A 24,663-nucleotide genomic window follows, 5' to 3' on the forward strand; every position below is an offset into this window, starting at 1 on the left:
GCGGAGAATCAAAATGAGCAAGCACAGGGCCGGGGAGGAAGATGAGCAGAGAGAACTTGAGGCCTGGCCCAGGAGACTCCCTGTTCTCATCCCACCTCTTACAGGCAGCGCGTCCCGTTGCTCCCTGGAGCTCCCGCTCTGCACGGATCCAGGCAGCCCCGGCTGTCCCCGCACACACTGACCTTCTCTCCTCTCAAGCACAGGCTTGCAGCGCAAGCACCAGGTCTCTCCCATCACTGGATTCCCAGGACTTAGCGTAGTGCCTGGAAGACAATCTTTACAGACTTGGATGAAATAGTTTATGATGGAAAAATGCACTGAGTACTTGCTATGCTTCAGGGACTGTATCTATGAGGCCTGTCCTAACAGCCATGGCACTGAGACTCAGAAAAGGGAATAGCGTCAGTCCCCAGCCCTGGGGATCGCTGCTCTCACACTACGACACTCCAGAAGGCTGGTGAATGAAACCTTACAAAATCAGGGGGAAAGGCCAGTTGCACCTTATGCAAAGAACCAATACTGATCCTCACACTGAAGAGTGCGGCCTTCCTGAGAAAGAGCGGGGGTCTGCCTGTGGGGGGTCTGCTGCAGCTCGGGATGGGGAAGGACACACAAAGCAATGTCCGCATAAAGTGCGTCGCAAATATTAGAGGGGATAAACAGGGGTCTCCTTGGTGGCACAGGGGTTTAAGTCTCAGCACTATGAAGTTTTCGGGCAGCCACTGTGGCATGAGTTCAAGCCCTGGCCAGGGAGCTGACCCACACGGCACAACAGACCTCTCCTGTCTCGCCCGCTGCTCTCCTCAGCAGTGGATTTCAGTAGATCTGTCTATTCTGCCCTCCACTCAGTCTCTGGTGAATCCTCTTACCGCCTCTGGTCTACACCCCAGTTCTTATATCCATTAATAAAATCTTTAAAAAAATAATTTAAAAAAAGGGACAAACAATACATAGTTTAGAAAAATGCCCATTTTTTTATTTCAACAATTCTTTCTTCTAAAGAAGTTCTGAATAGCACAAGGCATTTAACTTCCATGACAGCTCTTTAGGCAAACTGACGGCCCCAGGAACACAACACGTGGGTTAGTTTGTCTTGAATGGTAAACCTGAGTTTAAGTTTCTGCTTTAACATCTACAGTTCTGTGCCCTTGAGCACCCTCTGATCAGGGAGAGACACGGGAGAGCCGGGGGCTCTGAACTGGCCGGCCGCCAGCTGCACAGTCCCCTGGCGAGAAGGGCACGAGGCCCCACACGAGGAAACTACACACAGGCGTGTGTTACTGGGTTCTCCCTTCCTATTGCAAAATGCTATCACACGTCCTGTCCCTCCTGCTTTGCATTTTCTTGTCATTCTTCTAAAAAAGTACTCTTGGGCCTCCCCGGTGGCGCAGCGGTTGAGCGCTGGGTTGCGAAGCTGCCCGCAGCCTCTGCAGCGCCGGTTCGATCCCCAGCTGCTCCCCGGCCACAGGAGGAGGGTCCCACATGGCGCGCAGACCTCTCCTGCCGCCCGCTGCTCCCCTCAGCAGTGTCCTTCGGTCCTTCTGCCTGCTCTGCTCCCCGCTCTGGCTCTGGTGAATTCTCTCACCCTCCCGCGCTTCTGACTGTACCCAGTGCTTGTATAAATAAATAAATCTTAAAAAAAATAATAAATAAAATGTACTCTTAACCTCTTGGGAGACTATAGGAACAAAACAGCATTTATTTCAATAGATGATTGTTTTCCTGCTTTGAGTGAATATTATCCAGCAAGTTTGTCAAACCACATTTTCAGTGAGGAATAAACATTTTTTTAATTATAAAAAAAGTATCCCATATAAACCCAAAATTAGCGAAAACATCAAATCTTAATGTCTTGCCACATTTGCCTCAAATCTGGCTTTTTATTTTTATTTATTTATTTTATTTATTTATACAAGCACTGGGTACAGTCAGAAGCGCGGGAGGGTGAGAGAATTCACCAGAGCCAGAGCGGGGAGCAGAGCAGGCAGGAGGACCGAAGGACACTGCTGAGGGGAGCAGCGGGCGGCAGGAGAGGTCTGCGCGCCTTGTGGGACCCTCCTCCGGTGGCCGGGGAGCAGCCGGGGATCGAACCGGTGCTGCAGAAGCTGCGGGCAGCTTCTCAACCCAGCGCTCAACCGCTGCGCCACCGGGGAGGCCCTCAAATCTGGCTTTTTAAAGAAATAAAAATTGTAGGCCTCCTATGTGCCTTTTCCTCCTCCAAAAAGAACCAATGTCCTGAATTTTGTTTCTAATTCCCAGGCTAATGTTGAAAAGTACATATAAACTTGAACATGCTGGCCAATGTACTGCAGTAGACAAATCAGGAGGATCAAGTAGGTACTGACAGTTAAGCAGAAAAGAATGTCCTTTTGCAAATACTAATGTTTATCTTGATAGGCCGTGGTGACCACTTCGTGGGGATACAGCATGTTACTTGCTCCTCCCACCTAGAAATCTTAGTATCTTGCCTAAGATGCCTGAGCCAAAACTTAAAGCTAGTCCTGTCTGACCTTAACACTTACCAGTACGCTTACAGCTGTACCAAACTGCAGTGTTTCCACTGAAAGCTGGCACCAGTCACAAGATCTGAGGTCACTCAAGCGTGAGCCAAGCCTCCCTGTGTCAGGCCTTCCAGTCGGCAAAGGTGGGGGCATCCAAGTCTGTGAACCCCAGAGTGGTGAGAAACAGCACCGACACAAGGATCCTCGTGGAAAACTCTCTCACCAGTTAAGAAGAAACTAGAGGGGCCTCCCTGGTCGTGAAAGGGGTTAAGCACCGCACTATGAAGCAATCCACAGCCTCCCAGCACAGTTCCATCCCCGGCCAGGGAGCAACCCACATGGCGCAGCAGACCTCTTCTGACTTGCCCGCTGCTCCCCTCAGCAGTGTATTTCAGTCTGTTCCCCGCTCTGCCTCTGGTGAATCCTCTCACCCCACTGCACCTCTGGCCTGTACCCCAGCTCTTGTATGCATAAGTAAATAAATCTTTTTTTAAAGAAGAAACTAGAAGGAACTAAAGTTGGCATATACTCATCAAGGATAGTGGTTCTCAGTGGAGGTTCACCTTAAAATCACCGGGGTGGTCTTCAAAGAATAAAAGCAGGGCCTCCCTGATGGTGCAAGGGGTTAAGACACAACCTATGAAGCTGTCCACAGCACTGCAGCACGAGGTCAATCCCCGGCCTGCCAGGGGGCAACCCACATGGTGCAGCAAACCTCTCCTGCCTCGCCCGCTGCTCCCCTCAGCAGTGTATTTCCATCGACCTGTTCTGTTCCCCACTCTGTCTCTGGTGAATCCTCTCACCCTCCACATCCCTGGCCTGTACCCCAGTTCTTGTATGCATAAATACTCTTTAAGAAAAATAATAATAAAAGCAAAAGGACTAACACCCTGGCCTGACTCCAGTCAGTTGAATCAGATTCGTTGCAGGTGGGTCTCTCTCAGCACCGAGCTTTGTTTGCAGTTCCTGTAACATATAGTCAGGGTTAAGTGTCTGACTTCAAAGCGCTGCCTGCCCTGAGGGGTCAGCTGAGGACCACAACCATCGGTGACTGCAGCCATTGGTGTGAAGTGACACGTTTAGGAAGAGCCTTTGCAGATCCCTGGTGTTTCCTTTCTTGAAGTGGCTCAAGTGGGTGGTGGAAACCACCTTCTAGGAAGTGGAGTGTGCTACCAGCCCCCTCAAGCGGTTTGAAAGATGAAAACAGGGCCTCCCCGGTGGCGCAGCGGTTGAGCGCTGGGTTGCGAAGTTGCCCGCAGCCTCTGCAGCGCCGGTTCGATCCCCGGCTGTTCCCCGGCCACAGGAGGAGGGTCCAGCATGGTGCGCAGACCTCTCCTGCCGCCCGCTGCTCCCCTCAGCAGTGTACTTCGGTCCTTCTGCCTGCTCTGCTCCCCGCTCTGGCTCTGGTGAATCCTCTCACCCTCCCGCGCTTCTGTGCTCAGTGCTTGTATAAATAAAAATAAATCTTTAAAAAAATAAATAAATCTTTTAAAAAAAGAAAGATGAAAACAACTAGTGAGTGACCAGTTTGTAGTAATTTAGTTCCCCTGCACAGGACGTTAGCTGGGTGGCTGGCTGCTAAGACACGTGGACTAGTCACTGCCCACTAGTGCCCCGATGGCAGGCAACTGAGGAAGTTAAGGTTGTTCTCCAGTCACAGCCATTCCTCTCACCAAGTGTGTGTGTGTGTGTGGGGGGGGGGGGAGCTGAGGAAGAGCCAAAATTAGATGTGAGGGATCTGCTCCACGTAAATGAGATATGAATGGACCTGTGGTATTTTGCAAAATTCCCCCAAGACCAAGAGAGAGGAATAAGGGGAGGATGGATAGGGTATTCTAAACAGGTAAGAGATAAAAAATTTGTGAGTCTTTATAAGGTACCTGAAAGTTAATAGTACTTTATTGCTATTTTCTACAATCTGTAGGGCAATATTAATATTCACAGCAATTTTAACAAGGATTTGAGCATCTACTATGTACTGTCCTAGTCACTATACCTTTATACTAAAATGTACCCAGTGTAAATCCTTAAGATTTCATACATCACAATAGAAATGGATTTACATGAGCCCAAACCAAAGCATTGATCATTTAACTTTATATTGTAATTAGACAGTTCTTAATTGAAAAAAAAAATCCTACTAGGTAAATGGAAAATGCCGTGTGAAATGGTATGTGTGAAATAACAAGTAGGCTCTGGAAATAAAACTTTTTAAATTATTAAAAAAATACAAGTGGAAAGCAGTTGGCTTATTCTTAGTTTCTTTCCAATCAATGAACATCTGAGCAAATACAACACAACACACACTTCTGAGTACTTCTGCTGCTGTTAACTCGCAGTACGTCTTCGTACTGAGTCCACAAAGGGAAGAATTAGCATTTAGTATTCCACCGTTCAGAACTTAAGGAAGAAAAGGCAAGCATCTGGGAAACGGGCCTTTCCATTATTGAAGATCTCAGCCAGCAATATGGCTATTCGAAGGCAAGTAAGTAGTTCAAAAGACGAGAGGTGGTAGGTAGCTCACTTAGTTGTTCACAATGAAGAAACACCGGTTCTGGAAGAACTTTAGAAAACCCAGCTCCTAGCTCAGTTATGGTGAGACATCAAGCGCTAGACAGGGGACCTGATAAATTGTCAGATGAAAGTTAGCAAGTGGCCAGTCTATAAAAGGCCAAATGTTAGGAAACTAGTGATTGGAAAGACCGCCAGCGTGGCATGGGGGCTGGGGGGCTTCTTGTTTGCTGGACAAGGAACAAGTAACTAGACAGAGAAGGCAAATATCATTAGCTGAAAGCAAGCTGTGGGATCCAGAACACGGTCCAGCAATCTTCGCTCTTACGTTGCTTCTAAATGAGAAGGAAACCTGCACTTATTGAGGTGGAGCTGGATTCAGAAACAGGAAAAAAAATCTGTGTATCACAGGTAAGAAAAATTTCCATCAACTTGTCACCGTCAGCTTTGTTTTTGTCCAGTTAGGAAGCTGTGCCACTTGCATGGCATGACAGAGACCTTTAAAATAGACACAGAGGTCCGTTCAAAAAAAAGACAAAAAACCAGTGGTCTCGTTGGACTGCCCGCCGTCAAGGGCCGCGCTCTCGGCAGCCCCGCGGCAGCCTGGGCAGCGCCCCCGGGTCCCTGGCGACTCCACGCGCGTCCCGGGTGGCCGGCTCGGGGAAGCCCTAAGCAGCTCCTCGCGCCTCTCTCCTTCCTCGGGCTCAGTCCCGAGCTGGCACTGCCGCAGCTGCAGCCGGGTGCACGCAGGCGGGGCCCTTTCCTTCTGCTCTTCACGTCCCCGCGGGCAGGGCTGGCCCCCAGGTCGCGGCGCCCCACAGCCCGCAGAACCTGGGGGCGCCCCTGGGCTCCGCCGCAGCAGCACCCCCGCGGCTCTCCGCGCCCTCTCCCGGGCCGCGGGCCGGAAGGTCCAGGTGCGATTCTACAAAGCAAAGCGCGAACTTCCCCGCAGAGTCCCGGTGCGCTCCCCGGCAGGTCTCGGCCATCACACTGCGCGCTCGCGGCGGGCTCCCCGCGGCCGCTCGGGGCGGGCTCCGGGCGCAGGGCCGGGCCTCGGGCCTCGGGCCTCGGCCGCGCGGGGGTCGGGTCGGGCCCCGCCTGAGGGCGCACCTGCCCGGCATCTCGGGAGCGAGCGATCTCCACGGGCGCGGGCAGCACCTACCGCGTCTGCGGCGTCTGGTAAGAAAATCCACCGCTTCAGCCGCTACCACCTCAACACGCCCCGGGCGGCAGCCCAGACGCTCCCAGGCTGTGCGGAAGGGGCTCCCCTCGGGCTCTCACAGCCTACCTGAGTCTAGCCACGCTCCTCCGGCCTCTCTGACCTCCACAGCTTCATTTCACTGCTCTGGCGACAGGTGCGCCAGGGAGCGCCCGGCCCCGCGAGGAGGAGCCCGGTAAGCCCCAGAAAAGCGCCCCGGCCACGCTCCCGGCCACGCTCGCTCGGGGCCGGGCAGGCAGCGCAGTGTGGACGATGTAGGACTCGCTAAGTAAGCCTGAGTGAACTAACCTAGTCAGATTTTAGTTTTTAAATGAGAAATGACAAGAGTAGTAAATATAAAGAAAAACAAAGAGAACTTTACTTTCCTATGTTAATACAGGTTAAGGGACCCTTTTCTTCTCGAAAGGGTTGGTAACACCAGTTCTTGGTAATAAACATAAGGCACTTGTTTCGAGTACAACGTCACTGCATCGTCTCCCCACTCTTCTTCCTAACCCTGTTCCCTCCCACCCCACCCCCAACACACAGAAGCGTTTGATTTGGAATTAATAGGGTGAATGAGGCAAATGTGAGATGATCCGTTGATGCTACTCAGAGCAATCTAGTACAGTACAGTGCGGTAGGGTGAGGTCTGGACAGAAAATGAACCCTGTCAAGGTCCTCTGACGCCAGACAATGTATCCACTATCAAGTGAACCTGAAAGAAAATAAAATATTTATTCAATAGTTCCAGAAAATTGGGTTGGAATACAATATACATGTCAGGAACTTAGCTCCTCGTGGGTGGCATCTGCATCGAGAATCCCGAGTCCTTACGGATATCCATCTAAGACAATCTACATCATTTGAACATTGTCAAGACAAATATATGAATTGCATTTCAATATACAGTAGAGTTTAAACATAATTCACACATACACCCCTAGTATATGGCTGGTGCCTCCTGCACACGAGTTAGTGGCAGAGATGGCACTAGTGTTCTTTCCAACAATGAGAACTTCCGTTGAAGTTTTTAAAAGGTTGGGGTTTGGTTGTTTTTTGTTTGTTTTTTTTGCCATCTGTTAAGATGTTCCTGAGACAGGGCCAGTTAACAGAACACAGCGAAGCACTGGAGTTCTACCTGAACTTCTCTTTACCTCACAAAACACTGAGACTGGGAGGTGGAACGCAGCTCACGTACGATGGAAGGTTGAGCTTAGCACGACTGTTCAGTCAGTAACAGAACCAGGTCTCCTGAAAATTCCCTTGAAATACACTTTCCATAAACTAAAAGGACCACAGAAAGGCCAATTATATATACAACTGATTGATTTTACTTAATCAGATCTTGCAAATGCAACAAGAAAATGGAGCGTGGGAATATGGAGCTAGTTGTCAGTATAAGGTTGAACATCTTAAGGCCCATTTTCTTGATTAAAATAGTTTTCCATTTTCCTTTTAAATATGAATTAAAGCACCTGCTGCCACCCTTGCCTTCAGTGACATCTTCCTGTGGGACCAGCTCCACGCTGGCACCACAGAATCCCTGCCACCGGGCCCTGGTAGTGCAGAGATGCCCGCCTGTCCTAGCCTCACAGCCATCACACTGCCTCTGGCTCACACCTCTGTATCTACCTGTGTTTTTTCACAGAAGCCCAACACAGATTAGTTGAAATATTCACACCACTGTTTTTCAAAACAATTTATTGCGTCATATTTGGTACCTTATGTTTGACAACAAAAAGGAAATTACATCTGTAACTGCAGGAAAAAGAAGCTGGTCTGTTATTGAAAAAAAAAATCTTGGGCCCTTTAAAAATTACAAAGTCTTGGGCTTGCCTGAAACAACTGAGCAAGAAATATATTCTTAGAAATGTAGGGCTTCAAGTATTACAAACCTGTGACACTGTGGAAAAATTCCAGAGGTATCTAAACTGCAGCACTTTTTTTCTGCATATCGTGAACAAGGCCTGCTGAGGTTTTAACTATTAGTCTCTTGATCAGTCATAGAATGGGAGTCAGGAGTTCTGCTCTTTAACTTCAAGCCATGGTAGATTTTCTTTTTTCACTTTTTGGTGAAAAAAAATCATGCTTGCTAATTAGTTGGTGCCACATCACAGTGCATTTGGTTCTTGCATTACAGTTTTAACAAGTTTGGCTGAAACAATGCTGAAATGTTTGCATTGTTATTTTAGTTCTTCAAGTTTTAGTTAAAATTGAGATTGTTCCAACTGGTTCCTTCAGTTAAAAACTGTGGTACAAGAACACCGAACTGATCATGTACAGTGAATTTTGGAAACACAACAAGCGTATCGAATACCCTCTAGGTTTCTTATAATTCTGCTTGGTATCTAAATGTCCCAGCTTCTACAACATCAAGCGTCTGTTGTAGGTTTCTCTGTATAGTGATTCACATTGCGTACTTCCTATGGTCAGAACCAACCCCGTAACAAAATCAGTCAGATGCTAAAGCCCCAACAACTTTGTGCTCAGTGAAAGAATCCAGTGCTAAAACAGCATTTATGCTGTCTGAGATATAGTAAAATCTCACAAGACAAATTTAAAGTAATATTTCTGCCACACACCTGCTTTGTTAGCTGTAACAGCCTCCAGATTTTATATAAATTAGTTTAAAAACATGGGTGGGTAGGTAGGAATAGGATATGGTATCTTTTTTTAACCCCTCAATTTTAGCAGCTTTTAATTTTTTTAAGAAACTGAACCTATATCCTGTAATATGTTAGATATTTTATATATACTTTTTCAGCAGGATAGAAAACGTAAAACACTATTTGAAGGCAAGAACATTTACTCTTCTCATTCTGTGTAAGTTAGAGCAATGCAGCAGGTGCGTGACAAAAATATTATACACTAGATATGGTCCAAAGTCATTCCATTTGCTTGTTTAATGGTGTTCAAATTTCATTGGCCAGTTCTTCAGGTTCTGCAGAACTATCTCCGTTAACTGTGATCTTCATATCCTCTTCATATCCAGGAGGCATGAAAGCCAAAGCATAAGGGAAAAGCTTATGACAATTTGCTCTATAAACTTCAGCAGCTTCTTTACAGTCTCCTAGGCTACCATCACACAAGGCTTCTAATACCTCCATACATGTCTAAACAAAGAGAAAAGGTCAGGTTATATAACTTGTCAAAAATAATTGTTATGGTGAATTTATCAGACAGATAAATACAAGTACAAATACAAGATTTCCAAAATAATAGTCAAATGTACATATTTACGACAGCCAAAAACATTTAGTCCCACATATACATTCCATCAGAAACTTTCCAGAACTGCATCGTTTATTCAAAAGCACCCATGTATGTATGGGGTCAGGACTCAAGAGAAGCTAGTAAGGGGTAGGGGGAAACCTCACCTCAGTCTAGCCTGCCCCTATGAATAAATGACTGTAAAGATGTACACGCCAGTGTCAATCACGGAACTTAAGTCTTTTAATTGTTTTGGAGGCTTGAAGCAGTTGGAAAAATTAAGTACTGCTTCTCAACCTTGTATTCAAATTAAAGTTTAAGGTATATTCGCTAAGTGATCAGGAAAGAGTTTCAAATACAAAGTGCATGTATGCAAGACAAACGGGTTCGTGAAAATTGATCATTTTTTCAACCTAAGTAGGTCTGCTGCATTGATTTTAAAATAATCCATCTTGACTTGTATTTATCATGTTTTTAATTTTTCCACCTTTTTACTTGGAAATATACGTTCCAGATATATAATAAATACCTCACAGACTTGTCTGTCTAAACTCATGATCACTTATTAGCAACCAATAAATAAAAGCTTTTCTTTCTTGAAGACATTTTTCCTTCTTTTGTTTTTAAAGGAATATACTTAACAGTCTCTGTGCAAGTGCTTTTTTATCTGTCAGTCATCACATGAAGTCATTGTTTTTAGTCTAAACTAGAAAACTGTATCCAGCAACACACCCATTATTCTCTCCTCTATTTGACACCGAGTACTTTCATTTAACCTCAGGTAAATACACTGTAAATGTCACTGAGGCCACTGCTGGCTCGGAAATGCAGACATGAATCGAAATACAAAACAAACTGCGGAATGTACACATCATTGTACTGAAACATACATCTAAAAAATACTATTCTAAGAGATGTGAAATGAGTTATTGAATGCCAAGTGGCATGCTGTGCATATACAGTCCTAAAGAGAGTTCAGATAAGTTTCTGATACAGATTCATAATGGTTTGAAGAATGTGTAAGTAACTAAAACAACAACGTGAAAAAACAGCCGGTACCACTACAGAAAGATGACGAAGAGCTCTTTACCTGGAGGTTTCTGTTGGTGAGGGATTCATCGAGTGTTGTTGCCAACTCTATAGCTCGCTTCTGACTAGAAGTATCTAAATAATATACCATTTTGGCAGCTAAATGAGAAGGAAAAAGGAAATTTGTTTTTCTGCCATAGTAAAACCAGAATCTTCAACCATAAACGTTAGATGAAAGTTACGTGTGCATGCAGTGTGGCACTATTAGAAAAAACAACATCTGAAACAATGTTAATTCAGAATTCCACAAAAGCACTCCAAGTTGCTGGGCTTCCTCCTCAGCGGGCACTCTAACAACACACACCACCAGCACAACAGGGCCATGGAGCCAGACCTGGGCTCAGTGCACAGACCCTTCCTTGTCTAGGAGATGGTTCCAGATGCACAGTATTTTCAAGTTGGTATCTTACAGAGCAGGAGAAATGGAAGGTAGTGGACACATCCAAATGAATTTTAAGAACATATTGATAGAAAAGTTAAATGTTCCTCCTTCATGATATGTAACAGAAAGCTAAATCCAGTTGTGCTTGTTTCACTGTAATGTCCATGCTGAACCAGGAAAAACTACTGATTTTGAGTCATAGCAGTAAGTTTGTCTAAGAAATATAGGAAGCATATTTAAGCTGTCTGTTTTCATGGGATTAAAATGTGACACATACAAGGCCTCCCTGGTGCCACAGCGGTTGAGCACTGGGCTGCGAAGCTGCCCGCAGCCTCTGCAGAGCCGGTTCGATCCCCGGCTGCCAGTGAGGGTCCCCACATGGCGCGACAGATCTCTCCTGCTGCGCCCACTGCTCCCCTCAGCAGTGTGTTTCGTCAGTCTGCCTGTTCTGTTCCCCGCTCTGGCTCTGATGAATTCTCTCACCCTCCCGTGCTGCTGACTGTACCCAGGGCTTGTATAAATAAATAAATAAATAAATAAATCTTAGGGGGAGAAAAAAAAAGTGACACACATAAATATTCCCTTTCCATGCTAAAAATGTGTAACCTTCTCAATGATCCATTAAAATAAAAACACATTGTTTTAGAAGTCTAAGATAAGAACAAAAATAAAGTGATTACCTGATAATCTGTGTGGCAATGAATCAGAATTCCTTTTCAGAAAAGTTTCATTAAAATTCTTTGGATTCGTTGCTCCAAAAAGACGACTCATTTCTTGTTTTAATACTGTTCTAACTGTATCAGGTAAATCTTTACTTTCAGACACTGCTAACGAATTAAAAACAAATTCTATTAGCACTATAGCCATTAGTTCTATATTCTGATAGTGTGCAGTTGAAAAATCACTTATGAAGACAATTATACAGAAAGACTGAAAATCCTACTGATAATTCAACAACTAGAGTTTCCCGATATAAGTTTAAAGTATGAGTATCAGGAAAATATCTAATGATTTTCTAAAGGCACTCACAGATGGTTCATTTCAAAAAAACTTCAGAAAGCAAGATGACAACAGATGTAGTTCCACCGTGAGCCCCTAGGGGCTGCTCTCCTCAACTTGAAAGGGTGTCTGTAAAGCAGGGGCTTGAAGGAACCTACCTGGTAAATAACATAACAAACAGGTAGTGCTGACAACAGCACCATGGTCCTCACCTTCTCATCTTTTTCTACACACAAGTAAGCATTCCAATTTAACCATTTTAACGGAAAACATGGTTGACTTTATTGACCTTAGTTTTCAGGGACTATGTGAACAGAGCTACCACTATATAATTAGCTCCAAGGGCGCACCTATGTATTGTTCGGTAATGAGTACATTGTAGTTATCCTACATGCAAGCCTCGGGACTTGGAAATGGAAAAGTCGACCCTGGCATCTATGAAATGAGTCCCAGGGACACCTGTGTTGTTATTATTTTGTTATAGAGAAACAGTCTAGAACTTGGAGCCACTGTGATTTGGGAATGGATCCACACTTGGACAAATCTCAATCTCTCTGATCTTATTTCTTGATCTGTAAAGCTGAAGTGATATCTAACTGCAAAGGATCACAATAAGGAAAAGCTACATATAAAAGTGCTAACTAAACATGATGCCTATGTTCCTAAACTATTACTTCAAAACTAAGCATTCTCTGAAAGTACCAAATACAGTTAAGGAACTCTGTGGGACACAGCAAAGATGCCCCTATTTTGTATCTCTGCAGTGTCCCAGATACCTCTGCAGCACACACCCATCTAACAAAGATAAGCAGTCCACCAGGTTCCCACAGGCTTTCTAAAGAGACAGTGCATTTTTATCACTGCAAATCATCACCGTTTCCTCTAAGTTTAGTCAAAATAAGGATCACTTTGCAAATCTCCTCCTGACAATGATCTCAGCTGAATACATACAACAGTGGACATAGTTAATGCTATCGACTACAGCATCAAGTAATGAAAACCAAAAGCATACCAGTGTTGAAGAGTCGGATCATACACTCGTGAAGCCAGGGGTGACTAGAATCAATAGCAAATGCCCTCTTTACTGACTGTAGCATCAAAAGAAACTTTTCTACAAAAAGAAAAAAATATATTTTCATCATTTCGTAGCATTAGATGCCTTCTTTGGACTAAGGCCTCACAAGTGGAAAAGCTAGTTTAGAGTTAATTGCTTTGCACAGAACACATCACTGAAGCAGTGATTTCCTCAGATTAGCAACAAGTCATTATTTTTTCATGGCATTTGTTGAGAAAGTTTTATGAAGTATAACAAACTTAGCTAGCATTCACCAGTATTTGAAATAATGCCACATAAACAAAGACCCTTCTTTTATCATTTATTCACACACACTTGTGTTTTCTTACTGGATATGCATCCTTTCCATGGACCTTTTCTTTTAGAAATATGATCCATCCTTTCGGAAACACCACAAATACCACATCTTTCAGAGAATAGCAGCTTACATTTATCTAATGTTTATTGTGTACCAGGTGCTATTCTAAACTCTGTATGTACTAATTTTATCTACATATGTACTTGACAGTTGCTATATTTGAACATAACATCTATTGATTTTAATGTCCTAGAAGAAATAATTGTGTCACTGTACCACCCTACATATTGTGTAACACTAACAAAACTACACGAATTACCAAAACTAATCACATGGGTATGCAGAATAGCAAAGTGGTGAGGAAGAAAGAGATCAAAAGATAACAGAGCCTGTCTCCTGTGGGCTAAGTCTGTAGCAGGCATTTCCATAGGAAACTGCACTGGTATTTGATAATGCAGACGCCAACAGTGCTGAGGACATTAGTTGGATTATGTAAAAATACAGTGATCAGCTTTGTCAGGGTGAGTATACCCTCATTGCCTACCTTTCCTAAAGTAAATCTCAAAGGCAAAAAGATGAGTTTCTATCTTGTTCTTCACCAAGTTCTTCAACGGGGTTAAAAACTTAATAGCTTCTTCCAATGGAGTTTCAACCTAACAAAAATAAAAGATATTACACAATTTAGGGGAGATGTGATTTTTCTCTATTAAAATTACCTTTTAAAAAAAAAATCACTTATCAGTCATCCAGAAATACAGTGTCATGTTTAACCTCCTATTATCTAAAGGAAGATGGTCTCGTTGTTGCTGCCTAAGTAACAATCCCCACCTAAGCCCGCAGAATGGGCACCCTAACGCAGAAACTCTGACTTTGATCTTCTCTTTCACACGGAGCACAGAGCTGAGCATGCAAGTACTCCGTAAGTTTTGGATCTACGCAGACTCTAAATTCATTTAAACAAGTGAACCACGTGAACAGAGAAATATTTATAATTATAGCTCATTGTATTCATTAATAATATACTTCAATTATTAAGCTAATAAACCATTGTAATTATAACTATTTCACATAACTATGGTTTGACCCAAGAAACACTACTATTTGTAGGCATCTCTCCCTACGAGTCTGATGGCTATACCTGAAGTAGGAAGGGGGGTTTGAAACTCAGGGATTTGTCACTGGTTCTTAATCATGTACATTTCATTGCTGTGGATAGTAATTATGCAAAAATTAAGAAGATAAAATAGAACCAGGGAAAGGCTATAGGAGAAACAGATAAGATAGGCAAGGAAAGGAGAAAAAAGAGAGAAGATGGATGTGGAATAGGATGTGGAGGGTAAGGAGGTCACCAGAGAGACCATGACATAACGAATGTTTTTAAATTCTAACAGAGTAAATATAATCAAGCTATTGAAAAAGTTACAGTAGGCATTGTCTTCCTTCATATTTATTTAGATTAAATATCCTCACGTCTTCAGATGCCACACTAATGGTAAGATGACATTTGAAAAGATTTGCATGTAGAGACCTGTCTCCACACCCTTTATTAATCCTAAATGTCACACACTACTGGGCACGGGCAATGTTAGAACATATCTGTGCTGTCGTTATACTCTGACTGAGGATGGAGACAAGACTGTTCTCCGTAGGCCCGGGTGGGCGTGGGGACTACTACCGTATTTATTGGGGCACTGAACAGCTGGATTCTGTACCGCCTTCTCTCCTTGCAGAGGCAATAATTATTTACCCTCATGGAATTTGGATTTGCATTATCTACCCAACATGCCTCTGACAATATAATAACCGTGGTTTCATCAGCACAAATTCCAAGCAAGGAAATTATTTTACAGCATTAAAAAACAAGGTAAGCAATGCAGCAATGGCTACTGGGTTGACTCCGCTCTAGTGTATAAAGCAGTTGGTATTATTCTGAAGGATGGAGCCCTTACAGAAAATAACTTAAGATGGTGCTGCCGCCGTATCCGCCATATTAGATACCAAGAGATGAGGGGTAAAAGCCTTTCTCACACATATGTAAATATTTTGCTTTTTATTCCCATGACTCTGTGTTCCACCCAGTTGGAATTGGTGGCACAAAGGGGAGCGATGCCTACCAGGGAAAGACAAAGAGCAAGACATCGAAACTGCCACCCAGGTATGTCCAGCTTCTCCTGCCTGAAATGAGGGTCTCTATACTAAGCTGGGTCAATCACACCCAGGAGATTTGGCTCTTACAAAATGGGAACAAGGAATACAGGGAAGCAGAATCAATATAAGCACTATACTCACCACTGATACCAACTATTGGAACTTGGAGAGAGAAAATAGAAATCAATTCTTCCTGTAATTCTAATAAATGAGAACAATGTCCCCAGAGGCGATCTGGATGTGACCCCACATCTTTCTGTGCACCTCTCATCTAATACTGTCAGGTGAAATGTCAGCATTTAAATCTACCCAGAGAGCCACAATAAAGGTAACTACAGTCTACGTTTGCATATATAAAGCATGGTAAGATTTTATACATATACACAAAAGCCTATAAATTAGGGTTGAGGTTCTAAAATCAGTGCTTAAATGGGAAAAAGTCAGAACTACCCTGGAGAGTCCCTTAAGACAAGCACAGAGATGGGCCTCCCCTGGTGGCGCAATGGTTGAGCGCTGGGCTGCGAAGCTGCCCGCAGCCTCTGCAGCGCAGGTTCAATCCCTGGCTGCCGGCGAGGGTCCCACATGCGCGACAGACCTCTCCTGCTGCGCCCGCTGCTTCCCTCAGCAGTGTACTTCGGTCCATCTGCCTGCTCTGTTCCCCGCTCTGGCTCTGGTGAATCCTCTCACCCTCCCGCGCTTCTGAATGTACCCAGTGCTTGTATAAAAATAAATAAATCTCTTAAAAAAAAAAAAAAAAAGACAGGCAGAGAGATATGAATCTGTAACATCATTAGCTTGCATTATGTCCATTAAAACCAAGTATTTGAGAAATAAAATCACTATCACAGTCTAAGAGACACACAAACCTCAGATGGGCGAAGCACACTGGTAATGAAGTCGTAGTGAGGCCCCCCAGCCCCTCCCCACACACTTGGCTGGGGTCCTGGGCTCACTGAGCAGAGGGCTAAACTGAACTCCAGCATCACCCACTCTTCTATGGGTAAAACAAAGTACATTCCATTCCTGCAGGCTTGAATTTACCTAAGTTAAAAGATGTGGAATGGGTCTGATTTAAGACACTGCAAGGGCACTTTTGTCACGTGTCATTTTGAAATTTATAAACTGACCTAAATTATAAAATTTAATCCGGTTGCTAAGATACACTGCATAGGCGCACAGCAACAGAGTTCAAACTTTCAGTCCTATACAGACAGAACACAAAGGACGTGTTCCCTGGTAAGAAACATAAGTGGTCCTAACAGGAAAACCAACCCTCTGAGATGAATGCTGGCAGAAAGCCAGGGGAACGCGGCATGGAGGGCGCATGAGGGAATCCCCAAAAAAATCCCGACACAGAGAAAGCAAGCACTCAGAATGGTGGGGCAGCGGCCGTGGGGCGACAGTGCTCTAGCGCTAACAGGCCGGCCAGACCGGCCCTTGCAGTCCACCTTATTCCTGAAGATCACACTTCTCCAAGAAGCCTGAAAGGTCAATCTCCTATGCTTCCTGACTTCAGGATGTATTTCCCCAATGAGCTACCAATAACAGTGAAAAGATAGGACCTTTTTTCCGAGAAGGTATGTGATTATTTGTGAAAAGGTGTCAAACATTCTTGTGGAGTCTAATCTCTGTGGTTCCTAAACGGTAATGCCGCTGTGAGGCACTACTGTCCATCTGCTGTGGTACAATTCTAAAACATTTCCCAATCTATCGTCACGTATGTATCAATATTTTCCTAGTTGTAGAGCAGTCAATGACTTTAAATTCTTAGTTACTAAAACTAAATCCGAGGGCAATGTCACCAATTATGAAATTGCCTAAGCACAGTAAACCAAGCAATTATTTTCACAAAGAGTGGGAGGATTTCAGGGGCCAGAAGTGCACGGTGTGTTATTAATCAAAATGGTTCACCTGGGGCCTCCCTGGTGGTGCAAGGGGTTAAGCACTATATTATGAAGCAATCCGCAGCCTCTGCAGCACAAGTTTGATCTTCCCGCCTGCCAGGGAGCTACCCACATGGCGCAGCAGACCTCTCATGTCTCCCCGCTGCTTCCCTCAGCAGTGTACTTCAGTAGCTCCACCTGTTCTGTTCCCCCACTCTGTCTCTGGTGAGTCCTATCACCACCCCCCACATATCTGACCTGTACCCCAGCTCTTGTATGCATAAATAAATAAATCTTTAAAAAAAAAAAAAGATTCATGTGGAAATGAATACCTTGGTCTCAGATAATGGTTAAAAATGACAAATAAGATTTTGGCTTGGGGAAAAATATTTAGGGATTTTTAAGATATAGGCTCAAATAGCAAAATCCAATTAAAAAAAAAAAGTAAACTGACTGTCTGGGTACGCGACACATCCAGGTCTCATTGACAAGCATGAGTTAGCCTGCTGATAAGCATTTGCATGTTACCACTTAAACACTACATTCTTACACGCTTTCTCTAGTCCTAACATCTTCATCCAGCAGGGACTTTTCCCTAGTTCCATTAATAGATGGGAAAACCATCAGAGAGGTCACACTGTCTAAGACACACAGTGAAATATAAGAGCTGATGTGAGAACCTAGATCACGAAGACAAAAGCCCAAACACCCCACTAGCCCATACGCTATTACTCTGGATGAGAATCATTCTTTCAAGTTTTAAATGTGAAATACAATGAGGAAAAAAAAATTATGAAGAATAAAAATTAAAAGCATATTTTGCTTTAAAATCTTTAATCAAATTGATTTTAGAAAATAGTATAAAATGGGCCCCCCAGGTGGCGCAAAGGGTTAGGTCTTAGCACTATGAAGCTACCGCCAGCCTCTGAAGCACAAGTTCAATCCCTGGCTGGCCAGGGAGATACCCACATGGCGCAACAGACCTCTCCTGTCTTGCCTGCTGCTCCCCTCAGCAGTGCATTTCAGTCAGTCTCCGCCTGTTCTGTCCTCGCTCTGTCTCTGGTGAATCCTCTCACCCTCCCCCCCACCTTGCCCCTCTGGCTTACACCCCAGCTCTTGTACACATAAATAAATCTTTAAAAAATAAAAGAAAGTAATATAAAATGACAATAGGAGGGATGGTGCTAGTGGGGGAAAGATTGATGTGATAGGATTTCCAGAATTTGTTGTCAGGTGAAGAGAGGATATAATGTTAAGGTGCAAAAGACTTAGACAAGAGGAGTAAGAATATATAATTGCATTTGTGCAAAAAGAGATGAAGAGAACTTAATAAAGACAAATTTAGTAAAAAGTCATACCTATAAGGATCTGCTAAGAACTGGGTAAAGCAGGAATAGAAGTAAAGGGTGTTTAAATAAAATTTTGTATATAATTGTGATTTTTGCACCATGTATATTTTAACATGCAGAAATAAATTTTATATTTAAATTATTTTTAAAAAGCAGTCTTTAGTACTGAATGAAAAACATTGAGGGGTTGGGAAGGAAAAATACAACCCAAATCAGCAGCTCAGTGGGGCCAGACAAGAAGCTGAAGTAACAGTCACCTGGGCTGACTGATTTGTGTTTTGGTTTCAAATTGCAAGACATTAGTCACATTAGCCACCTCTGGGGCATTTCCACAACTAAATCTTTAGTCACGATGACTCAAAAGCAGAAATCAGGAATCACAATCAAAAGAGTCATGTTTAAGATACCAGGTTGGGGGGGGGGGGAATGATACCAGGTTGCCTAATACCAGCTCACATTACCCGTCAACAACATGTATCGTTTGTCTAAGCAACAACAAATGACAATAACCAGCTGTGAGATTTTCCTCAATTGTACTAAATGCTGTGATTAAGTACCTTGGCCAATTTCTCGGGGATAAGTTCTTCTTTTGGACCTCCAATTTCCTCATCATCATCATCCTTCTTCTTTTTCTGATTTCTCTGCTGCTTTTCTTTTTCTGCATTTTTTTTCTCTTCTTCTAGCTGGGCTTTCTTTTGAGCTCTTCTTTGTTTATTACGTAGTTTCTTTAACTCTTTGTCAGACATGTTTGCTGTAGGCAGTAAGTGTTAATGACATTATAAGCATGCTTGGTACCTCATTAATAAAAATAAAAAAGAAATCATAAGCATGCTAATCTGATTTGTAATGATCAAGTGCTATTTAACATCCCCACAGAGCTTCTGTAAAGAATGCTGCGTCCCGTGCACATGCGTGTGCCTTGCAGTGGCGCCACAGCTGCGGGCCAGCACTGCCCCCTCTCCACACGTGTGTTTTTGAAGTCAGGTGGAGACCTGGTGCTGTAACCATAGCCAGGCAGAAATGCATCCAGAATCCTCCAGCATATTAAACTACTTGCAATTCCAGGACCATAACAAGCTGTCTCTTATCTTGATGGCTCAGCCCTTGCTCGCTCTCTCAGACATGGCTTCTCCATCTCACCGGTCACTCCTGCTCCCCTCTACGCTGCCACTGTCCCTTGCTTATCCTGTTCTGTCACAATACTTTTTCAGTGAGCTCCTTGGCAGTGGAGACCTTGTCTTACTTGCAATCTTTGTTTCCCCAGGGCCTAATAGCATACCAACATACAGAAAATGCAAGTATCTATTGATGGAATAATGAATAACTACACGCTAAGTTGTAAATTTGACAATGAAAATGGACGCTATCCCTTAAGATGCAAGCTCTGCAGTGCCTTAAAGAATGATTGCTTCAAGAAAAGTATGCTATAATAAAAGTGAAACTCTATATTGATTAGACTTTAAGCAATAAATCTGAAAGCTTTATGTTCACTCAGCATTTATTTGAATGACAACTATTAATAACCAAGAAGTCATGCAAAATATACCATTATTGTGTTGGTTTAAATTATGCCCACAGATCTTCCCTTCAAAGGTCAATTCCCCCATCCCTTAAATGTGAGCTATAGTACTGACTCACTTCTAGGGAATAGAATGTCATTAGAGATATTAAGTATATGATATAGAAGGTTAGGTCACTAAAAACACTGTGGCTTCCTCCTTGCTTTTTTTTTGAGTCACTCAGAGGAAGCCTGTGGCAATGTTCCAGGGAAATGCAAACCCTCCATGGACAGATCCCCATGGCCAGTGCAGGTACCCCTGGCTGAGAATGTAAGTCACCCTGCAAGGTATCCCCAACTGAAGTGCTTGTGTACCTGGAAATCACTCTCACTCAACAGGCCAATTCATTTGATGCATTTTATAAAATGTGTTGCTAACTTTCTACCTCTAAATGACTATAACATCTTCACTGTAAGCCCTCACTTGCAGCCTCTTCAAAATCCAGACTTCTCTTAATAGTCTAAGACTCTTTGAGCTTCCATCAATGCTCTTCTGCAAGTCTGTCCATGTTTGCCTCTCTGCTTCCAAAGTCACTCCAACGTTTTAGGTTTTTGTTGCAGCTGCACCCTACTTTCAGGCACCAGAACTGACACTTGCTATGTAACAAATTGCCCATATTTAGCAGGATATTTATTACCTCAGAGTTACTGTGGCCAGAAATTCAGAAGTCACTTAGTAGGGTGATTTTGAAATACTGAGAGTCTCTGAAGGATTGACTTGAGTCAGGGATACCTTGCAGGGTGACTTGCATTCTCAGCCAGGGGTACTTGCTGGAGGGGGAACACTTCTGTGTCTGGTCTTTAATCCAGGTCATTAGAAGTGTCTCTATATCTGTTCTAGGCCCTTCTCAAATTTTTGTTAGGCTCTCCTTGCTTCCAATGAAGAAGATCCTTTAACAGCTTCCATCTCTTTGTTTCTCTTCAAGATGGCAGCCGCGGTGGCATGGGCACACCTGACCGGTGAGCTACAGCCAGCCCTGGGTTTCCCCTTAGTCCTTTGTCACTTTTAACTTCATTTCCAGATCAGTCACTGGTCATGACCTCTTACCAGCAGCATTAACAGTAGCCTTCTTACTTTTAGAGGCTATGATGAACAAAACAGCATGTGACTGCATCAAGCTCAAGTGGAAAAAATGCTCTTGAGATGCAATAAATGTGAGCTTCTGAGGCTGCCACTGGCACTAAAATATGGCATTTTAGTAGGACCAAAAATTAAATCCTGGAAACACAAGATTATGAAAGAGTAGTAACATACAGACCTTGTAATGGTCTGTGAAATAACTTGCAACCTCATCTACACATGATATAATACAGACATTATTTTACTTAATATTATCAACAACTTCATAGGTCAAAGAATATTTTATGTATGAGAAAACTGAGCTGTCAAAAGAAAAAAAAACCTTAGAGTGACAGTAACAGGCAGAGCAGGAATTTAAGTCCATTTCAATCTGACTCCGAAGTCTGGGCTCATTCTTTCCACTATTCCACGCGAGGTAGCAGCAACTTGTTCAATAACAGGACAAATACTAAATACTTTCAGTTCTGCAAGTCACAGAATTTTGCTGCAAATCAAACTGCTGAATCGCTGAAGCAGTCTACATACTATGTAAGCAGAGGGCTAACCCCAACCAAATAAAACTTCATTTACCAAAACAAGGAACAGTATGGATTTGGTTCAGTGGCTACAGTTTGACCCTATCTACTATAGTTTGACCCTGTCTATTCTACGTCTGCCGCTGCTTCAAAAAGGACTTCATTAAAATAGAGTTGCCCTGCAAAACAGAGACAGGAACACCCACATAGAAAATTAATACAAAAAAATAAAAGTGCAAATCCTTTCTCGCTTAAGTCAGCACTGGTTATCTGGATAAGCACTGTCTTGACTTTACATCAATTAGCTGTTTCTTCAGTGGTGATAGTAAAGGTTCTGAATTTTAGCTTAAGAGAAGCCCAAGGAAATTTCTACTATGCTAGAAGACAATTTTATACGTTTTAAAGTGTGAGTATGTGCAGGTACATATGTGTATACATAGAAAGCAACATCTGTGCCTAGACTACATGATCCAGCCAAACTACATCCACATATGAAGGCAAAATAAAAACAAATGTGGCTATATAATGACTCTCAAGTTCACTGAAAAGACACAGACAGAAGACTTGAAAAATAACTTGTCAACCAATGAAAGGGAACAAATCTTCACTATAAATACTGATGTTTATGGTGAAACATCAGAAGCACTCTAATAAAGATTAAGAGGTTGCAAGGACACCATTGTTCCTATTAATCAGCACTGTTTTAGGAACCCTAACCGATGCATTAGGCACAGAGAAGAAAAAGAGGTATAAATACTGAAAGAAGATAAGTACTCTTTACAGACTGACATAATAGCCTACATAGAGCATTTTTTAAAACCAACTGAGAAAACTACTACACCTAATATCAGAATTCAACAAGAATATATAAAAACTATATATTAAATTTGCCAGCAATGACAATTACATCAAAAATAAGTAGAGGTTGGGCCTCCCCAGTGGTACACAGCGCTGTGAGGCTGTCCTCAGCCTCCGTGGCACCTGTTTGATTCCCAGCCGGCCAGGGAGAGTCCCACATGGTGCAGAGACAGATCTCTCCTGTCTCGCCCGCTGCTCCCCTCAGCAGTGTATTTCGGTCCTTTCTGCCTGTTCTGCTCCCTGCTCTGTCTCTGGTGAATTCTCTCACCAGAGAGAGAATTCTCTCTCCCGCACCTCTAGCCTGTATCCCCGTGTTTGTATAAATAAATAAATCTTTTTTTTTTTTTAAAAATAAGAGGTTATATACAGTATCAAAGATTTAAACATTTAGTTTCCCCACCCAAATAGTAACCTGTACATTAAATATAATTTGAGATAAAACTCCCAAAGAAATTTTCCAGAAAACAAGCTAATTTTATAGTACATGCATAACCAAAAATTTGCATACAAAATCAAGAAAAATCTGCAAACAGAATCAGATTAAGAGAAAAGCAGATTGTAAGAGCAGAATCATCTGTGTACAGATGTCAGTACCATGGTTGCCCTGTGTCTTTACCGCAGGCTTTGCTATGTTAGCACGAGACACAAACTGCCTTCTCAGAGTTTAGTGCACAATTAAAGAAGTGTTTTAATCAGTGGGGAGTATGCCGATCTGCTCAATACGGTTGAAGAGTCAGCAGTCTATCTGGAGGTCTAAAGAAAGCCACCATACACCTCTCACATTACATACAAAAACTATCTAAAAACTAAATAATAAAAAAATAAGAAAACAAATATTTATAAACATATTAATTCTGAAGTGAAAAAGAACCCAAACGCCATAAAAAATTTTTATCTCTAAAAACTTAAGCTTTTACATAATGAAAGGCATGCACTATACAGATAAAACTAACATAATGAAAGAAATTATTTACAGTCCACAAACAAAAAAGTCCCAAATGGACATAGCACTATAAATTAAAAAGTTTAAAGATAAAATAGACAAAAGGTATTAATGGGCAACTCACAGAAAAAACCCAAAGGCCACATGAAAACATGCAGATGCCCCATGCCTCGAAATCTAAGAACTGTAAATTAGGCACCCCCCCCCCAAAAAAAAATAAACCAAGAATGTAAAGGATAGATAATTTTCAATGCAGGTAATATAGTAAAATAAAAGGTGATCTCAGTAGAGTGGCAGTGGCAGTAAACACTGATGAACCTTTCATGGAAGGCAATTTGAAACTATTTCAAATTCTCATACTTTGTGACCCTGCAATTTTCACCTCTAACAATCCCCGCTGAACAAATGTGTACAACAGATGATGATACACAGTATCCAAACATGGTGCAAAACCTTTGAAAACGGAAGGAAAAAATTGTAAGTTGTACAACACTGGGTATTTAGCATCCCATTTTACTTAAAAAGTAAAAAGTGAAACCAAGCAATTACAATGAGTCACACTGAAATGTGTGTAGAGTAATGGACAGATGAGCTCTGGCAACTGTAACTGTGCACAAAGGAAAGACATCTCTCCCAGGGACAGCCTGGTGGAAGTGGATGTAGGTAGGAAAAAAGGAAAAGCAATTTTCACATTTGTTAGGTATGTTTCTGAATTGTCTCAACTTCACATAATTTGAGTAATGTGTGTGTTATTTGTGTAATGTGAAGAGGAGTGAGGGCCGAGAAGTGAACAGAGAGGACAGATGCCAGGGGCCCACGGAAGCTCCCGGCTTTAACTATAGACTGTCCCGTAGCTTCTCACTGGCATTTTCTTTCCGTGGAAGAGGCAATGAACGAGGGGCAAAGAGAGGTTCAAAAGTGCAGAGCCTCTCAGAAAGTTCTAAACTGTGCTTAGGCAATGGGAAGTAAAGTTTAATAAATTAACAAAACTATGCAAAAGGAGGAAGGATACAAAAAAAAAATAACCAACCATAACCTCAGAAGAGGATTAACTCAAAACCT

General features: G+C 42.8%; 1 protein-coding gene across 2 annotated transcripts in view; it reads right to left on the reverse strand.

Moving 5' to 3' along the window:
• Positions 1-6,434: 6,434 nt before the first annotated feature.
• Positions 6,435-24,663, reverse strand: part of NAA15 (N-alpha-acetyltransferase 15, NatA auxiliary subunit) — a 68,200-nt gene continuing 49,971 nt past the window's right edge. Inside the window, exons 15-20 of one of the 2 annotated variants that reach the window (XM_037497490.2) lie at positions 19,204-19,397; positions 13,811-13,919; positions 12,906-13,004; positions 11,575-11,721; positions 10,514-10,611; positions 6,435-9,326 (exon numbers count right to left, since the gene is read on the reverse strand). In XM_037497490.2, the coding sequence (XP_037353387.1) occupies positions 9,126-9,326; positions 10,514-10,611; positions 11,575-11,721; positions 12,906-13,004; positions 13,811-13,919; positions 19,204-19,397 (848 nt within the window). In that variant the 3' untranslated portion in view covers positions 6,435-9,125. The remainder of the gene's footprint in view (positions 9,327-10,513; positions 10,612-11,574; positions 11,722-12,905; positions 13,005-13,810; positions 13,920-19,203; positions 19,398-24,663) is intronic. The other variant, XM_054689989.1, reaches the window with a different exon arrangement.

Source organism: Talpa occidentalis, unplaced genomic scaffold (genome assembly GCF_014898055.3).
Source record: "Talpa occidentalis isolate TD23 unplaced genomic scaffold, MPIMG_talOcc4v2.1 talOcc4.8, whole genome shotgun sequence".
Lineage (NCBI taxonomy): Eukaryota > Metazoa > Chordata > Mammalia > Eulipotyphla > Talpidae > Talpa > Talpa occidentalis.